Raw genomic sequence first — 16,511 nt, 5'->3', positions numbered from 1 at the left:
CAAGAAGAGGGCCAAGGGAAGATTCTATTTTTTAATTCAGGAACAGTGAGGCACGCTCACTAGAATGTAATATTGAAATATTAAGATTGAAATATTAAGATTGAAATATTTCTATGATGTGTAAGTGTCAACATTCCCTTTTCCAAGTCCCATTGGAAAGGCATTCATACCTCCAATCAGAACCTTAACTTTCTTCCATCCACATACCTAGAGGACTTCCCAGGGCTTGTACACTTTATTTATGTGGACCGCACAGTGGGACAGATGGTAGCTCCGTCCCTTGGCACTACGGAGGATTCTGCTTCTGAACTCGGCAAGGGGCCCCTGCCGGCCTTCATTAAGGAGAAGGTAATGTTTCCCCAGCCCGTGTGACCCCTCAATCATTCCCCTTTCTTCCTTTGATATGGAAAGAAAGTGTCTTAACATGCAAATGTGTCCAGGATTGTGAATCTGGGTAAGAGGAGAAGATTCACAACTGAGCTGTCCTCCAACACGTTCTTCTCTTTAATCCCTAGGTATGGTCACTGGTGGCACTGGCTCGAAGTTACTTGCAGAAGGGCTACACTACATTGACTATCCGGGATGGAGATTACTATTGCACCTACTTTCTTTGGTTTGAGAATGAACAGGTATGTGGAAGAGCTTGGAACTGAGACTAGATCTACATTCCCCTATATCCCTTGATCTGATCCTAAATTATCTTCTTATCTCAGGTTATCTGACAGTGTAGACTCATATAATCCTGTTCAAAGCTGAAAATCTAGGATCAGTACCTGAGATATAGGGTAGCGTAGATCCAGCCTGAGGGAAAGGGGGCAAGTGTAGAGCTGACAATTTCCTAGGAATCCAAGTATCGGGAAGGTCAAAAGTGCAGGTTCTGCTTCTGTCCCCTTTGACTAGAACTTGATGATCAACCAGCTGTGACGTGGGATGCAAAAAAAAAAGGGGATGTCTGTATTTGTGGAATTTTGAAGCCAGGAATTTGCTTTAAAATTCCAGAACAGAGCTTGCATTCCTTACATGGAAAAAAATCTTTTGGTTACCCCAAAACAGTGGTTCTCAACCTGTGGGGTCCCCAGGTGTTTTGGCCTATGACTCCCAGAAATCCCAGCTAGTTTACCAGATGTTAGGATTTCTTGGAGTTGAAGGTTGGGAACCACTGCCCTGAGATCTCTTCATTTCAGCACTATGAGATATGGATGCAGGTCATGTTCTTCCTGTTTTTTTTAAGAGGTTAAATAAGCAATCCTTGCTGATCTACTGCAAATCATTACTGATAGATCTACCAATACAACCAGATCTATAATCCACCCATACTTGCTGTAGTGTCTAGGATTTTGGACATGGAGGTCCCGTGATCACCTGGCTGCAGTCACCCTAATGTACTTCACAGAGTGGCAATTAGGCAGAAGTATGACTTCTAGGAGAAAAGACATAATAACAATGCATTAAGAGGTTTTTAGCCCATTGATGGGAATCACATGACTTTGTGGCTGTTGGAGTCCTTCTTAACTTCCCTTAACAAAAAAAAACTTAGGGAAATTATGCTTCCCGAGGGTGCAGTTTTCTTTTACAGCAGGAAAAAATAGGCCAATAGACACATAGGAACGTACAGATTAAGTATCTGTTTCAGTGCAAAAAGAGGAAGCCTATAAATTGCCTTGTAAAAACCAAAAGTAACATTCTGGGTTACTATCATCACACATATTTGGTGTATCCTATGATAGATCTGGGATGATGAAGGAAAACATCCCCCAACCCCAATTTGCCCACCCCAATTTTAATTTGCAAGTTGCCTATAATCCCAGTATTGTCTGAAACCCACTTGCCCTCCTGTCAGCTTTTGACTGGTGCCATGTTTCTGCAGGGCTACAAGCTAGAGATTACAGATGTGCCAGTGCTTTCTGATGATTCAGCCCCCATTGGAACACTGGCAGGTGACTACTACAGGTGAGCAAGAATTTTGATTCCATAGATAACCAGTGGAGCCCCTCGGTGGCGCAATGGGTTAAACTGCTGAGCTGCTTAACTTGTTAACTGAAAGGTCGCAGGTTTGAACCTGGGGAGCGGCGTGAGCTCCTGCTGTCAGCCCCAGCTTCTGCCAACCTAGCAGTTCAAAAACATGCAAGTGTGAGTAGATCAATAGGTACTGCTCCAGCCGGAAGGTAATGGCGCTTCATGCAGTCATGCTGGCCACGTGACATTGGAGGTGTCTACGGACAACGCCAGCTCTTCGGCTTAGAAATGGAGATGAGCACCCACCCCCAGAATCGGACACGACTGGACTTAATGTCAGGGGAAAACCTTTACCTAACCTAGGTAATCAGTGGATTCAGAAGTGGTTTGTGGAGGAACTTGAGTCTGTCTGATTGTGAGAACCAAATTTTATAGTGCATCCAGCTGAGCTATTTTCTTATTCTAGGCCTGATCAGAATATTGCTCACATCGCTATCGAATGTTGCCTCTGACCTCATTTTACAGTTGTGCTTGTCTAAAGTTCACCTGCATGATCAACGTAGCATTGGAACTTTGCAAAGTTTATGAATAGATGTCCAAAATCGTATGGGAGGCAACCCTGTGACCCTTTAACCTGCAAAGTTTACATGCGCATGCTCCAGTGCTTAGTCCTTTCCTGTCTATAGATCAAAGATGCCTCACATTTGCATGCTGCGGGCTCCTTTAGAATCTTCCTTATTTCAGTTTCAACTTAAAGACTAGCTCATTTTCTGACTTTCTCATTCAGGAAACTCATCCGTTACTACAGCAAGAGTCATACGAATGAAGTGGTGAAGTGCTATGAACTCCTGACCATCCACTTGGGCATCATGCCCACGGAGTATGTGATCCAGCAAGCATGTGACTTAGCCCGCCAACTCTGGGAGCCAACCCGCATTCCCCTGCTTTAGGAGTCTTGTTTGGTGCTATTTTTGTAATTTGGGAATTTTTTTCCCCTTATTGTCTTCACTGCACTTTGGGTCTCTGCTGGATTTACTTCCATATTTGAACAACGTATTTTCACTCTGCAAAATGGGAAGATCTGCCTGTTTTTAACTCTTGTCATGCTGAATCAGATGCCCCTGCCTGAAAGCTTGACATGAGACATGGAAGCTAATGGGACCAATGGCTTTTGAGATAGAGCTCCTGCCATGGTGTTGACGCTCAGGGAAATCCCTCTTCCACCTTCTCCTTGTGCAGATACTTTTGCAGCCTTCTCTACCTATGAAACAAATGTTCTTAAGCCATAACAATGATATGCCAAAGCCTGCCCTTGCCAAAAATTCCAGCCAATTTGCCACCAAAACATCTCAAATCACTTTGAACAAAGCTTTGCTTTGGGCTCTTATAAATGGAAGTGTCTCTGAGAATAGGCTGTTGGAACTGATGCCTGACTAATTTGGCAACATCAAGCTTGCACATTTTTTATCCTAAAGCAAAACCTGCAGTTTGTTATCCTAAAGGAAATGACTCTTCCCACAATGAGGGAAAAGGAATGTCTGTAGGGGAAGGAAACACTGTTTCACTGTTAAAACATACAAGATTTCACACGAGGTGTGATCAGATCCAAGGGAGGAAAGTATGCAGGCAGATTCTTTCCAAAAATTGTTTTGAATTTCTACTACAAGACGTCAAACAGAGTGGGCTTGCACCTGGATTTCTGACCGAAATGTCAGCTTTTTGGTATGTGAGATGTTTTCTACCACTCAATACATAAAAGAGTGCTTGTTTCAAATAACGAGTCACCAGAAAACAGCTTTAAGATCTACCTTTTCCACACACATATAAGCATTGGCAGGAAATACCAGGCATATTCCAAATACAGGATCTTCCTGAGTGGTAAATATATGTACTAAGTCAACCTCAAAATAGTTTTGTTAAAAAATTATCTATGAACAAGGCATGCAAGTTGGTCTGTTTTGAAATGATAATGATAATTTGTATTTTTAAAGAAAACCAAATGAATAAGCTAAATGTACTGTAAATTGATGGAAATGTAAACTTTAGAAATGAATATCATACTGATCATGATTTCTTTTCTACAGCATTTCATACACCATATATGAAACAAAACAATGTTTATTGATCAGCCAATTGGCCTTATCAAAACACACATTACAAACACAACGTACAGTACACAGCTAGACCAAGTCAGACACCGTATACAATTCTAACTCAGTGGCAAACAGGTTAAAAGAAAAGGTAAAGGTTTCCCCTTGACGTTAAGTCTAGTTGTGTCCAACTCTGGGGTGTGGTACTCATCTCAATTTCTAAGCCAAAGAGCCAGCATTGTCCTTAGACACCTCAAAGGTTATTTGGCCAGCATGACTGCATTGAGCGCCATTACCTTCCTGTCAAAGCGGTATCTATTGATCTCACATTTTGCATGTTTTTGAACTGCTAGGCTGGCAGGAGCTGGGGCTAACAGTGGGAGCTCACCCTGCTCCCTGGATTCAAATCACCAACCTTTTGGTCAGGAAGTTCAGGTCAGCGGTTTAACCCGCTGCACCACTGGTTACTAATTTTATATTTATGGAAAAATGTACTTTCTTACACCTTGCAAGAAAGAACTGAGCATAAGTATTCTTTATATATTATTAAATTTTTGCAAAAACTTTGCACTGAATCTCAGCAGTTTGTGGATAGTGATCTAGACCCACGGATGGCTTCAGAACAAAAGGAGCGGGAAATATTGTTGCACACTCACTTGTGATTAGGAAACTGAAAAACCCAGCAGAGTAGAAAGCAAAGCTATTAAAAACCCATCCCTCCCCACCCCATTGTAGGACAAGATAAAGCAGAAACTCACTGCAGATATATGTCTGGTCTCTTATCATTGTAATAACTTCTTGGAAGGAAAACAAATGCTGTGAGATAATTCAGCACTGGAGAAGTATCGTTTTAATAGGAGAAGAGACATTACAAAGAATGGAGCAATGATGCAATATAGTGAAGTTTCTGATAAAATGGCAAAGGCAGAGGCCAAGGTTCTTCCATAACCTTCATCTGGAGGAACTGAGAGAGCAAATCAGTTCTGTTTGGAAAGAGATTTTGGAGCTTAAAATGCACAAAAAGTCCAAAAGCATAAGAGTAGAAATGTGTAATAATTTGAAGTAAATTGGCACTATCTTGTCATACAGTTGTGTATGTGTAGGTGATTATAATTTCATGTTTTTATTGTTTTCAGTTCTGTGTATTTTTTATTTTATGTGTGGCACTTCAGAGTGCTTGTAAGCCACCTCAAGTCCCTTCGGGGAGATTGTGGTGGGTTACAAATAAATTTACTATTGTTATTATTGTTTGAAACACAAGAAGATTGGTACACAGCAAACAAGATCACTATGCTGGCTATTGCATTGTATCACACATCAGACACTTCCCAAGTGTCTAGGATTATGTGATGTATTGGTGAATAATACGTGCAGATCCCAGTAAGGTGGCCTTTTGCAGCTGACAGATGATAATTTTGAAAGCGCCGATTGTGTTTAAGTGCAGGCCAAGGTCTTTAGGTACTGCACCCAGTGTACCGATCACCAAGTCCCTTCAGGGAGATCGTGGCAGGTTACAAATAATTTATTATTATTATTATTATTATTATTATTTTTATTATTATCTGAAATCCAAAAATTTGTAATTTTTCTTAATGAAAATATGTGGGGAAAAAGTTTTCCATGTTTTTATTATAGAACCAATTAGGAAATGGCATTTATAACCCAGAAATAAAAACCATATTACATAGTGTTATAAATGGAAAACCATACCAGCTTAACCCACTTTCCTAAAATTCCATTATGCCTTGTTTGGAAGCACTTGAATTCAATAAATATTTGGGAATAACAAGTTTTGTAAGAACCTTTCAGGACATAACATGTTGCTAACCCTACTAACAGTTGTGGTAGGTTACCTTTTTTTTTTTTGTAAATGAAAGACACGGGGAATTACTCTGGTAACACCTAGAATTAAAATGACTAGGAGATAGGAAACTAGCAAATACTTCAGGGAAATGTGATGAGTTTGGAATATACGTGTCACCCAGAGCCCTTCCACACAGCCCTATATCCCAGAATATCAAGGCAGAAAATCCCACAATATCTGCTTTGAACTGGGTTATCTGAGTCCACTTTGCTATATATCCCAGTTCAAAGCAGAAAATATGGGATTTTATTCAGCTGTGTGGAAAGGGAATCATTCATGATGCTCACTAGCTGATTGGTTTAATTTTTTACCTTTCAGCCCAATCTATCCACCTGGATAGATTGGGCTGAAAGATAAAATGATAAAATTGGGGGAGGGATTTGCCATACATATATTGTTCTAGCTTATTTTAAGCAGACTAGAGCCAAAATATAATAAATTGAAAAATGGAATGGTTTGCTTTCTGTGGGTGATAGGAAATAATCTAACTGTGCTCCTATATTGAATATTGTGCTTTATGCTGAAAAGAAGAGAACAATGTAATGGGAATGTTAAGCAGCCTTTCTGGGTTTTTTTCTTCTGTTCTCTGGCTAACTATTTATTTCATACATAGAAAAAGAGAGGCATTTGCGTATATTTTCATTAAAATGTAAAGTTAAGAAATATTCTTCAATGTGAGAGAGACAATTGGAAAAGGGGAAGATAGTGAAATGGTCCAAAAACCGTTGTGTAACTGCACTCAGAGAGACAGTGAATTTATCAGCCTGGTGGAGGATATAATTACACCAGTAAATAGTAGGTAAAGGTTTCCCCTTGACATTAAGTCTAGTTGTGTCCGACTCTGGAGGGTGGTGCTCATCTCCATTTCTAAACCAAAAAGCCGGTATTGTCCATAGACGCTTCCAAGGTCAGTGGCAAACATGACTGTATAGAGTGCCGTTACATTCCCACCGAAGCGGTACCTATTGATCTACTCATATTTGCATTTTTCAAACTACTGGGTTGGCAGAAGCTAGGGCTAACATTAGGTGCTTACCACATCCATGCATTAGCTGAACTTCTGATCAGCAAGTTCTGCAACTTAGCAGTTTAAACCACTGCGCCACCACAGCCCTAAATAGTAAAAGTAAATAGTAGAGGTTAATTATTCTTTGAATGCTTGAGTGAAAACCCCTAAGAGCATGCTTGAGCCTAGATCTCTCAGCCAATATTTAATATTTCTTGTGGTTGCCTAAAAGTATCACATCAGTTTCATTGAATATTAAATAATATTACTACAATTTTTAATATTTGTATGCCACTTCCCCAAGATCAAATGGTGTCATAGAACAAAATATACCAAAACCTAAAAAAACCCATAAAGTCAATATACAGAAATATCCAAATATGATTGAGAATAAAAAATCAATCAATAATTCATTCAACTCACACAGGCTCCTTTGTGTGATGTTATTTTGTAACGCAAATAGGGGAGGATTTAAAGAATAGATGTATCCAAATGTTTCATGTGGGTGACACACTTTTGAGGCTGTTGGAAATAGCAACCTTCTCAAGCCTACACTAGTTATTTGTTATGCATATAATTGCTTACTGTACTATATATGTATATTGGTGTGCAATTTTACTGTAACTCTTTGCAGACCATGTGAACTGGGCTTTTTCAAGACTCAGACTCCATTTTAGAAAGGTAGAAGCCATTAGACGTTCAGTTGAGACTTCAGTAGGAATAGGTGTATGCCTTTAGAAGACTGTAGGAAATGTTTGTTTTGGAGGACTTAGGGGCTAAGATTGTGTGACTCATCCAAGGTCTCCCAGTGGATTTCCATGGACAAGTGGGAAATTGAATCCTGGTTGAAGTCCAACCTCAAACCAAGGTACACAACAATCAATATGCATAGTTGCAATGTAAGATCATTTTTTTTCATGTTGTGCATGTGGGAGCAGTACCTAAATGTATGCAGTGCAGACTCGCCTAGATTACCTTCTGCCTGGCATATTTTTCATGCTTACCCTTTTCTGTGAATGTTTGAACCTCTCTTGAAGAACAGACCTCTGTGAATGTTTGAACCTCCCTCAGTCCAGACAGAGATTTACCAGCTCAGTGAACACCAAGTTAGTCTTTCACAGATTTCTAAGATCCTTCACAGAGAAAATAGACTGCAAAGTTGATTCCAGATAAAACCTGGCCCATGAAGCACCATTAGCACAGCAGTACTCATGTCTGTGATCTTAAACATGGTTTTGCTTCATATTGTTGTCAAGCAATTTAGAATGGCTGTTGATAGTGAGATCCAAGCCACTGTGGGTTGAGCCTGGGGAGAAAAGAGAAGCCAATATTCCAGAATAAATCTCACCAAGTTGAAGCAGAAGCCATTGAAGTATTTATTTCTGTTCCAGCTGGAAAGGATGACAGCTGCAGTAATCTGCTGAAGAGCCGCCATGTCCAGTTAGAAGGGCAGAATATAAATACTGATGAGAAGGGTGGAATATAAATACTGTTAATAATAATAATGGTATGGTTGCTGATGACATGATAAATAAATAAATAAATAAATAATAAGTGGTGGGATTGTGAACTGGATACAAGCAGAGCTGGATGATCTGGATAGAAAAACAAGAAAACTGATGACAATCCACTATGCATTACACCCACATAATGATGTCGACAGACTTTACCTGTCCAGGAAATCAGGAGGCAGAGGGCTTCTGCAAGTGAAACATACGATAGAAGAAGAGAAACATGCACTGGCAGATTATGTGAAAGGCAGTCAAGAACCAACAATAGTAGTAAACTGCTTAAAGTGCAAAAGACAAAGAGGGAATACCGTAAAAACACAATCCAGAGCAGAAGTGAAAACTGGCAAAAGAAGGCTCTCCATAGACAGTTCCTAGGAAAAATTGAGACCCAAATTGACAAAGAAAAAACATGGCTGTGGCTCACATGGAACTCTGAAAAAGGAGACAAAGGAGGGCCTGATTCTGGCAGCCCAAGAACAAGCTATTCGAACCAATGCCATCAAAGCCAAAATTGAAAAGTTGACGACAGATCCCAAATGTAGACTCTGCAAGGAAGAAGAAGAAACAATAGATCACATCCTCAGCTACTGCAAGAAGATCGAGCAGACAGACTACAAGCAGAGGCACAACACCATTGCTCAGATGATTCATTGGAACTTGTGCCACAAATACCATCTGTCTGCGACAAAGAACTGGTGGGATTAGAAACCGGAAAGAGTTACAGAGAATGAACACGCCAAACTCCTCTGGGACTTCCAGATTCAGACAGACAAGAGTTTTGGGGCACAATACTCCTCAAAATCATGTTAAAAAACAAAGTATGGATCATCGATGTTGCAATCTCCAGTGACAGCAGGATTGCAGAGTAACAACTGGAAAAGCTGACACGATATGAGGATTTAAAGATAGAACTGCAAAGACTGCACAAGCCAGTAAAGGTGGTCCCAGTGGTGATTGGCACACTGGGTGCAGTGCCTAAAGACCTTGGCCTGCACTTAAACACAATTGGCGCTGACAAAATTACCATCTGCCAGCTGCAGAAGGCCACCTTACTGGGATTTGTGCGCATTATTCGCCGATACAACACACAGTCCTAGACATTTGGGAAGTGTCCGACGTGTGATCCAGTTCAACAGCCAGCAGAGTGTCTGCTGTGGACTCATCTTGTTATGTTTCAAATAACATAATAATAATAATAATAATAATAATAATAATAATTGGTTGGATCTTCTCGCTGTCCAAGGCACTCTCAGAACTGGAGGAAAGTTCTGAGAGTGCCTTGGACAGCGAGAAGATCCAACCAGTCCATACTTCAAGAAATAAAGCCTGACTGCTCATTGGAGGGAAGAATAGTAGGGGCAAAGATGAAGTACTTTGGCCACATCATGAGAAGAAAGGAAAGCTTAGAGAAGACAATGATGCTGTGGAAAATGGAAGGAAAAAAGGAAGAGGGGCTGACCAAGGGGAAGATGCATGGATGGTATCCTTGAAGTGACTGGCTTGAACTTGAATGAGCTGGGGGTTGTGACGACCGACAGGGAGCTCTGGCGTGGACTGGTTCACGAAGTCACGAAGAGTCGGACACGACTGAACGAATGAACAACAACAACAACAAATAACAGGTATTAGGAATTGTGGGAGTTGGAAGTCCAAAACACTTGGAGACCCGAAGTTTGCCCATGCTTGCTATAAAATAAGATTCCTTTGCATACTGATATGCCACCCAGCAATAGTTTTGAATTCTACCTACCCCCAGAAATCTACAATTTACAGCAATCCCGTGCCGTGAATGAATACATAAATGGGGAGGTGCTGAGCCAGCGAATCAGAAGTGCGCCTCCTCTTCTCCGAAGAGCAAGCAAGGACTCTGCTTGGCTCCTCTCTGTGCTCCCTCCCTCCCTCCATTCCTTCCTTCCTTCCTTCCTCGGGAGGCCCAGGGACCGCCTCAAACCCGTCCCCCCACACAGACCCGCCTCCCTGGGACTGCATTGGAAGGAGCCACGCGCAAACTTTGAACGTCAGATGGCGGCCAGGTGCCTCGGGAGGTTGGGGGCCTCGGGTGGAGCCCCCTTTCCCTTCTGGGGCTGCCGTAGGGCGTCCCACTCGGGGGCTGAAGCCGCCCTGCAGCGGGAGTACGACGCCATTGTGATTGGGGCAGGTGGGTCTCCGAGGCTTCCCCAAGAAGGGAGGCTGGCACAGGCACCGCCTTCCTTATGGATCTTATGGATCAGATCGGCTGTGGGAGTTGAAGTCCAAAACGCCTGGAGGGAAGCAAGTTTTCCCATACCAGTTATGGATCTACAAGTCCTATGGTTCTACAAGTCACTGCAGTTAAAGTGGGGTCACATTGCACTGATTCTACAATGTAGATGTGCCCTTATTAGTCTGCAAAGGCTTATGCTGCCAACTTTGTATTTCATCTTTAAAGCAGGCCTGGGCAAACTTTGGCCCTCCAGGTGTTTTGGAATTCCAACTCCCACAATTCCTAACAGGTCAAGGTAAAGGTTTTTCCCTGATATTAAGTCCAGTCGTGTCCAACTCTGGGGGTTGGTTCACATCTCCATTTTTAAGCCGAAGAGCCGGCATTGTCCATAGACACCTCCAAGGTCATGTGGCAAGCATGACTGCATGGAGCACTGTTACCTTCCCGCCGGAGCGGTACCTATTGATCTACTCACATTTGCATGTTTTTGAACAGCTAGGTTGGCAGAAGCTGGGGCTAACAGCAGGAGCTCATGCTGCTCCCCCAATTCAAACCTGTAACCTTTCAGTCAACAAGTTTAGCAGCTCAGCAGTTTAACTGCTGCACTGGGAGTTCCAATTCCTGACAGTCAGTAGGCTATTAGGAATTATGGGAGTTGGAGTTCAAAACACCTGGAGGGTCAAAGTTTGCCCTGGCCTGCTTTAGACTTTGGCCCTCCAGCCAGTAGTCTGTAAGGAATTGTGGGAATTGGAGTCCAAAACACCTGGAGTTCCGAAGTTTGCTCTGGCCTGCGCTAAAATGCTGCAAGATTCTTTGCCATATTGATTTTACAGATTAACATGACCGTGCCTTTGAATTCTGTTATTTGTTTTTTTTATTATTTAATCTACTTCATTTTTAGGTCATCTTTCTCCCAATATATAGGGATTTAAGATAGTTTAAAACAAATATGACACAATCAAATCAAAGCAACACAAATGCATTTAGATATGAGTATTACAAATTAAAGGATATATTTAAACACTTTGTGTCATTAAACGTGCTACAATGTAGATGCAAGCTTTGAGGAGGAGGAAGATCAGGACAATTTATAGGTACACTGGGGCCCCTTTTACACTGCCATATACAATCCAGATTATCTGCTTTGAACAGGATTATATGGCAATGTTTACTCACATAATCCAGTTCAAAGCAGATAATGTGGATTATTTGTATTAATAATTTGGATTATCTGGCAGTGTAAAAGGGTGCCTAAATTGGATATCACAGTTTGAAAAGTTACAGTATTTTCTGGGGCCCCTTCCACACAGCTGAATAATATTCCAAATTTTCTGCTTTGAACTGGAATATATGTCAGTGTGGACTCAGATAACTCAGTTCAAAGCATATATTGTCGGTTATCTGCCTTGATATTCTGGGTTATACAGCTGTGTGGAAGGGGCCTGGGTCTCAATAAACTGTAAACCCCAGTATTTTAAAGAATACTGTCACTGCAGTTAAGGTGGAATAATAGTGCGGCAACTCAGAGATTTGTTGACCATCTACACTGACTATTTAATGCAGTTTGAAGCATACTTCAAACTGTAGCTCTAAGGGACCTTCCACACAGCCGTATATCCCAGAATATTAAGGCAGAAAATCCCACGATATCTGCTTTGAACTGGGTTATCTGAGTCCACACTCAGATAATGTAGGATTTTCTGCCCTATTATTCTGGGATATAGGGCTGTGTGGAAGGGCCCCTAGACCACAAACATGTTGTTGTGAGAAAGAAATCCCTTGACACACATCAGTTCTCTGGTTTTTGTAATCACAACAGGCCTCAAACTGGTTCCAGGATTTCCTGTGCAGTCATCTGCACAGAAAAACCACTTTCTTTAATACTGGTTTCAAACTGGCTTAAGAGGTCGGTGTAGATGGGCTCCAGTTCAAGGGACTTGTGGTCCAAATCCTTATGTTGTACCATGCAGATAGGTTTTAAGCAAGAGACAGAGGAGAGAGAGGGAGGGGACTGTGGAAAAAAAATGCTTTACCCATTTTTAATTTGGGAATAACTAATTAAGTGCCTGGTGGTGCAGTGGGTTAAACCACTGAGCTGCTGAACTTGCTGACCGAAAGGTCGGCAGTTCGAACCCAGGGAGCAGGGTGAGCTCCTGCTCTTAGGCTCAGCTTTTGCCAACCTAGAAGTTTGAAAACATGCAAATGTGGTTAGATCAATTGATACCACTTCAGCAGGAAGGTAACAGCGCTCCGTGCAGTCATGCTGGCCACATGACCTTGGAGGTGTCTGTGGACAACACCAGCTCTTTGGCTTAGAAATGGAGATGAGCACCATCCCCCAGAGTCGGACACGATTGGACTTAATGTCAGGGGAAACCTTTGCACTTTCCCCCATCTTATTGAAAGTCTAATTCCACTGTTCAGTCCCCTACGAGCTCCTCCCACAAATGTACCCTTTTCATTGCTATCTCATCCAGAGGTTTATCATTTTATGTCATGCATTTGGCCTGCCCACTGTGTTTTATTTTCCATTATGTTATTTTGTACTGTTTATTTTACTTGATTGGTTTATTTATTTTATTGTGATGTTATTTTGTTGTTTATATTTTATGTTGTTGTAATGAATCGCTGGGCTTGGCTTCATGTAAGCTGCTCCGAGTCCCCTTTGGGGAGATGGTGACGGGGTATAAATAAAGATTATTATTATTATTATTATTATTATTATTATTATTATTACTACTGCTACTACTACTACTACTACTATTCCACACAGCCCTATATCACAGAATAGTAAGACAGAAAATCCCACAATATCTGCTTTGAACTGGGTTATCTGAGTCCACACTTAGATAATGTGGGATTTTTCTGGGATATAGGGCTGTGTCGAAGGGCCCATACTTTTAATTAAGTGCAACACAAATATCTGAGTAATGTGGCAGTAGGAACATCAATTTGTTGATTTTTTATTTTAAAAACAGGGTGTTGAGTCACCTCAAACATACTGTATTTAGATATTTGTATGGCAGCGAGGTCCACCAATGGAGATTACTTGTCCATAAGCAGAGCCTCTTATGCTTTCTCTGTCTCTTTGCAGGACACAATGGACTGGTGGCTGTGAGTATATGGAGGGTTCCAGGAAGAGGTGACACACTCGATGTTTCATCCTTCATGGTTTCATGTCCCTACAGCTTGTAGTGGGGGGTGGGATTCCAATCCTCAGTACAGAGTGTCACGATAATAACGCTTAAGCGGCTGAGGGGGAAAAGGAAAGGGCCTGAGGCTGTTAGAAATGGTGGGAGTTGCAGTCCAAAACACCTGTTGGGTCCAAGTTTGCTCATTCCTCCCCTACATCTATAGGCTGCCTACTTGCAAAAGGGGGGATTGAAGACTGCAGTGTTGGAGAGAAGGCACATTGTGGGCGGTGCTGCTGTCACAGAAGAGATCATCCCAGGTAAGAGATTGTATCTGCATTTGATTCCCACCCCACAACCCAGTGTGTGCTCTCTACCTTTATGACCCACCTGATCCGTCTTGTCCTGCAGGTTTCCATTTCTCCAGAGCTTCTTACCTGCTCAGCCTCCTAAGACCCCAGATTTACAAAGAGCTGGAGTTGAAGGTATGAACGATATGCTGAAGGATGAGTAAAGAGCAGTAGGAATTGTGCGGATCCCACCTGGTGCCTAGCCATTTTATTCTGTTATATTTTTTTTTGGTGGCACCTCTAAAGCCTTTGCCAGATTCTCTGCCTACGTGCTTTTCAACTTGCTTAGTTTCCAGGTTAATCAGTCTCTTTTGACTGACCCCTTTTTTCTTATTAACAGCCACCATCTTCAAGCCAGGCACTGTGACCTGCTTTGATGAGTATCCCATTTGTCAAAAAGAAGCAGACTAGCAGATCATAGGCTTATGAAGGTGAGGTTATTAGTTGAGAGCGGGGAAATAAATGGCATACCGATGTATGTATACTTTATATCCAGTGGAGCTTAGGCCCAGGTGTATATGTTTAGGATTGCAACCTTGATTGGCTGATGACAGACTTTATCAAATTCTGAATTATGCAGACAGAGATTCCCCACCCCGCACCCCTTGGCTAAAAAAGCCAATGGGATTTTGGCCTGCATAAATACTTTCCCATCAGACTTGGCCACAGTAGTCCATGCTCTGGTTACATCCCAAATAGACTACTACAACACACTCTACATGGGGCTGCCTTTGAAGACTGTTTGGAAGCTACACATGGTCCAACGGGTGGCAGCCAGATTGCTTATAGGAGCGGCATGCAGGGAACATACAACCCCCCCTATTATGTCAGCTCCACTGGCTGCCAATCTGCTATTGAGCGCAATTCAAAGTGCTGGCTTTAGCCTATAAAGCCCTAAACCAGGGGTCCCCAAACTAAGGCCCAGGGTCCGGATACGGCCCTCCAAGATAATTTACCCGGCCCTCAATCAGGGCCAACCTAAATTGGAAACTACTTGAAAGCACACAACAACAAAAATCCGATCTGATCAGACCATTGGAATGGCCAGGATTATGCTCATGGATTATGTGTGTACCTCTGAATGCATTGTTTTTAAATGTTTTAATTGTTTTTAATGTACTTTTTAATTCTATTTTAATACTTATTTAAGTGTATACTGTGTTTTAAGGCATCAAATAGTTGCCTGTATGTAAAGCCGCCTTGAATCCTCTCCAGGGTGAGAAAGGCGGGGTAGAAATGTCGTAAATAAATAAATAGGGTCTAGTGTCTAGATCCAGGGAAGTCATGCTACCCCTCTATTCTGCCTTGTTCAGACTACACCTGGAATACCGTGTCCAGTTCTGGGCACGGCAGTTGAAGGGAGATGTTGACAAGCTGGAATGTGTCCAGAGGAGGGTGACTAAAAAGAACAAGCCCTATGAAGAGCGGCTTAAAGAGCTGGGCATGTTTAGCCTGAAGAAGAGAAGGCTGAGAGAAGACATGATGAGGACCATGTATAAATATGTGAGGGGAAGTCATAGGGAGGATGGAGCAAGCTTGTTTTCTGCTGCCCTGGAGACTAGGAGCAATGGTTCAAACTACAAGAAAGGAGATTCCACCTGAACATTAGGAAGAACTTTCTGACTGTGAGAGGTGTTCAGTAGTGGAACTCTCTGCCCTGGAGTGTGCTGGAGGCTCCTTCTTTGGGGGCTTTTAAGCAGAGGCTGGATGGCCATTTGTTGGGAGTGCTTTGAATGTGATTTTCCTGCTTCTTGGCAGGAGGTTGGACTGGATGGCCCACGAGGTCTCTTCCAACAGATTATTTCTTCTTAAAATATTAGAAGAGTCATTCTAAGGCCAGTGTGAGCAAAATCATCTCCGCAAGGTCCATAGAAGGTTCTGCCTTAAATCCAAAGACTGAGGGATAGGGCCTGGCTAGTGTATGTGTGTCATATAGTCAGGCTTAGCAACCATGTTGTCTTCTGTCTTGCAGAGACATGGTTTACAAGTGCTGCCTCGTGACCCTTATTCCTTCACCCCGTTGCTGGAAGATGGCCAAGGTGGGAGACCTCCCCGTTCGTTGTTACTGGGAAACAACATGGCTGAGACTCAGAGACAGATTGCTCAGTTCTCTGCAAAGGATGCCCAGGTATCGTGGGTAAAATGTCATTGTAAACAGGGGAGTAACAGAGCCCAGGGGTGCTGCTCCCAGAGAGTGTGGTAGATGCCGGTCTGTGATAATAGTTTCCTATTATAAGAAAGAATTGCATATATATATGTGTGTGTGTGTGTGAATAATATGTGCAGATCCAAGAAGGGTGGCCTTTTTGCAGCTGACATATGGTAATTTTGTATATATATATATAGGCCACGGTAGTCCGCGCTCTTATGTTTTATGCTCTTTTAACATAATTGTTTGTT

General features: G+C 42.1%; 1 protein-coding gene across 6 annotated transcripts in view; it reads left to right on the top strand.

Annotated features, from left to right (window-relative positions):
• The window catches only part of HPS1 (HPS1 biogenesis of lysosomal organelles complex 3 subunit 1), a 39,540-nt gene extending 23,334 nt beyond the window's left edge, over window positions 1–16,206 (top strand). For 3 of the 6 annotated variants that reach the window (XM_067465876.1, XM_067465874.1, XM_067465873.1), the window contains 8 exons: window positions 207–348; window positions 516–629; window positions 1,868–1,950; window positions 13,725–13,744; window positions 13,988–14,081; window positions 14,173–14,246; window positions 14,452–14,542; window positions 16,084–16,169. In XM_067465876.1, the coding sequence (XP_067321977.1) occupies window positions 207–348; window positions 516–629; window positions 1,868–1,950; window positions 13,725–13,744; window positions 13,988–14,081; window positions 14,173–14,246; window positions 14,452–14,522 (598 nt within the window). In that variant the 3' untranslated portion in view covers window positions 14,523–14,542; window positions 16,084–16,169. Of the gene's footprint in view, window positions 1–206; window positions 349–515; window positions 630–1,867; window positions 1,951–2,743; window positions 4,614–13,724; window positions 13,745–13,987; window positions 14,082–14,172; window positions 14,247–14,451; window positions 14,543–16,083 lie in introns of those variants that run through there. The other 3 variants (XM_067465878.1, XM_067465877.1, XM_067465875.1) reach the window with 2 other exon arrangements.
• Window positions 16,207–16,511: the final 305 nt, after the last annotated feature.

The sequence above is a fragment of the Anolis sagrei genome, chromosome 3, assembly GCF_037176765.1.
Source record: "Anolis sagrei isolate rAnoSag1 chromosome 3, rAnoSag1.mat, whole genome shotgun sequence".
In the NCBI taxonomy this organism is placed as follows: Eukaryota; Metazoa; Chordata; class Lepidosauria; order Squamata; family Dactyloidae; genus Anolis; species Anolis sagrei.
This window is presented reverse-complemented; position numbering and strand designations above follow the sequence as displayed.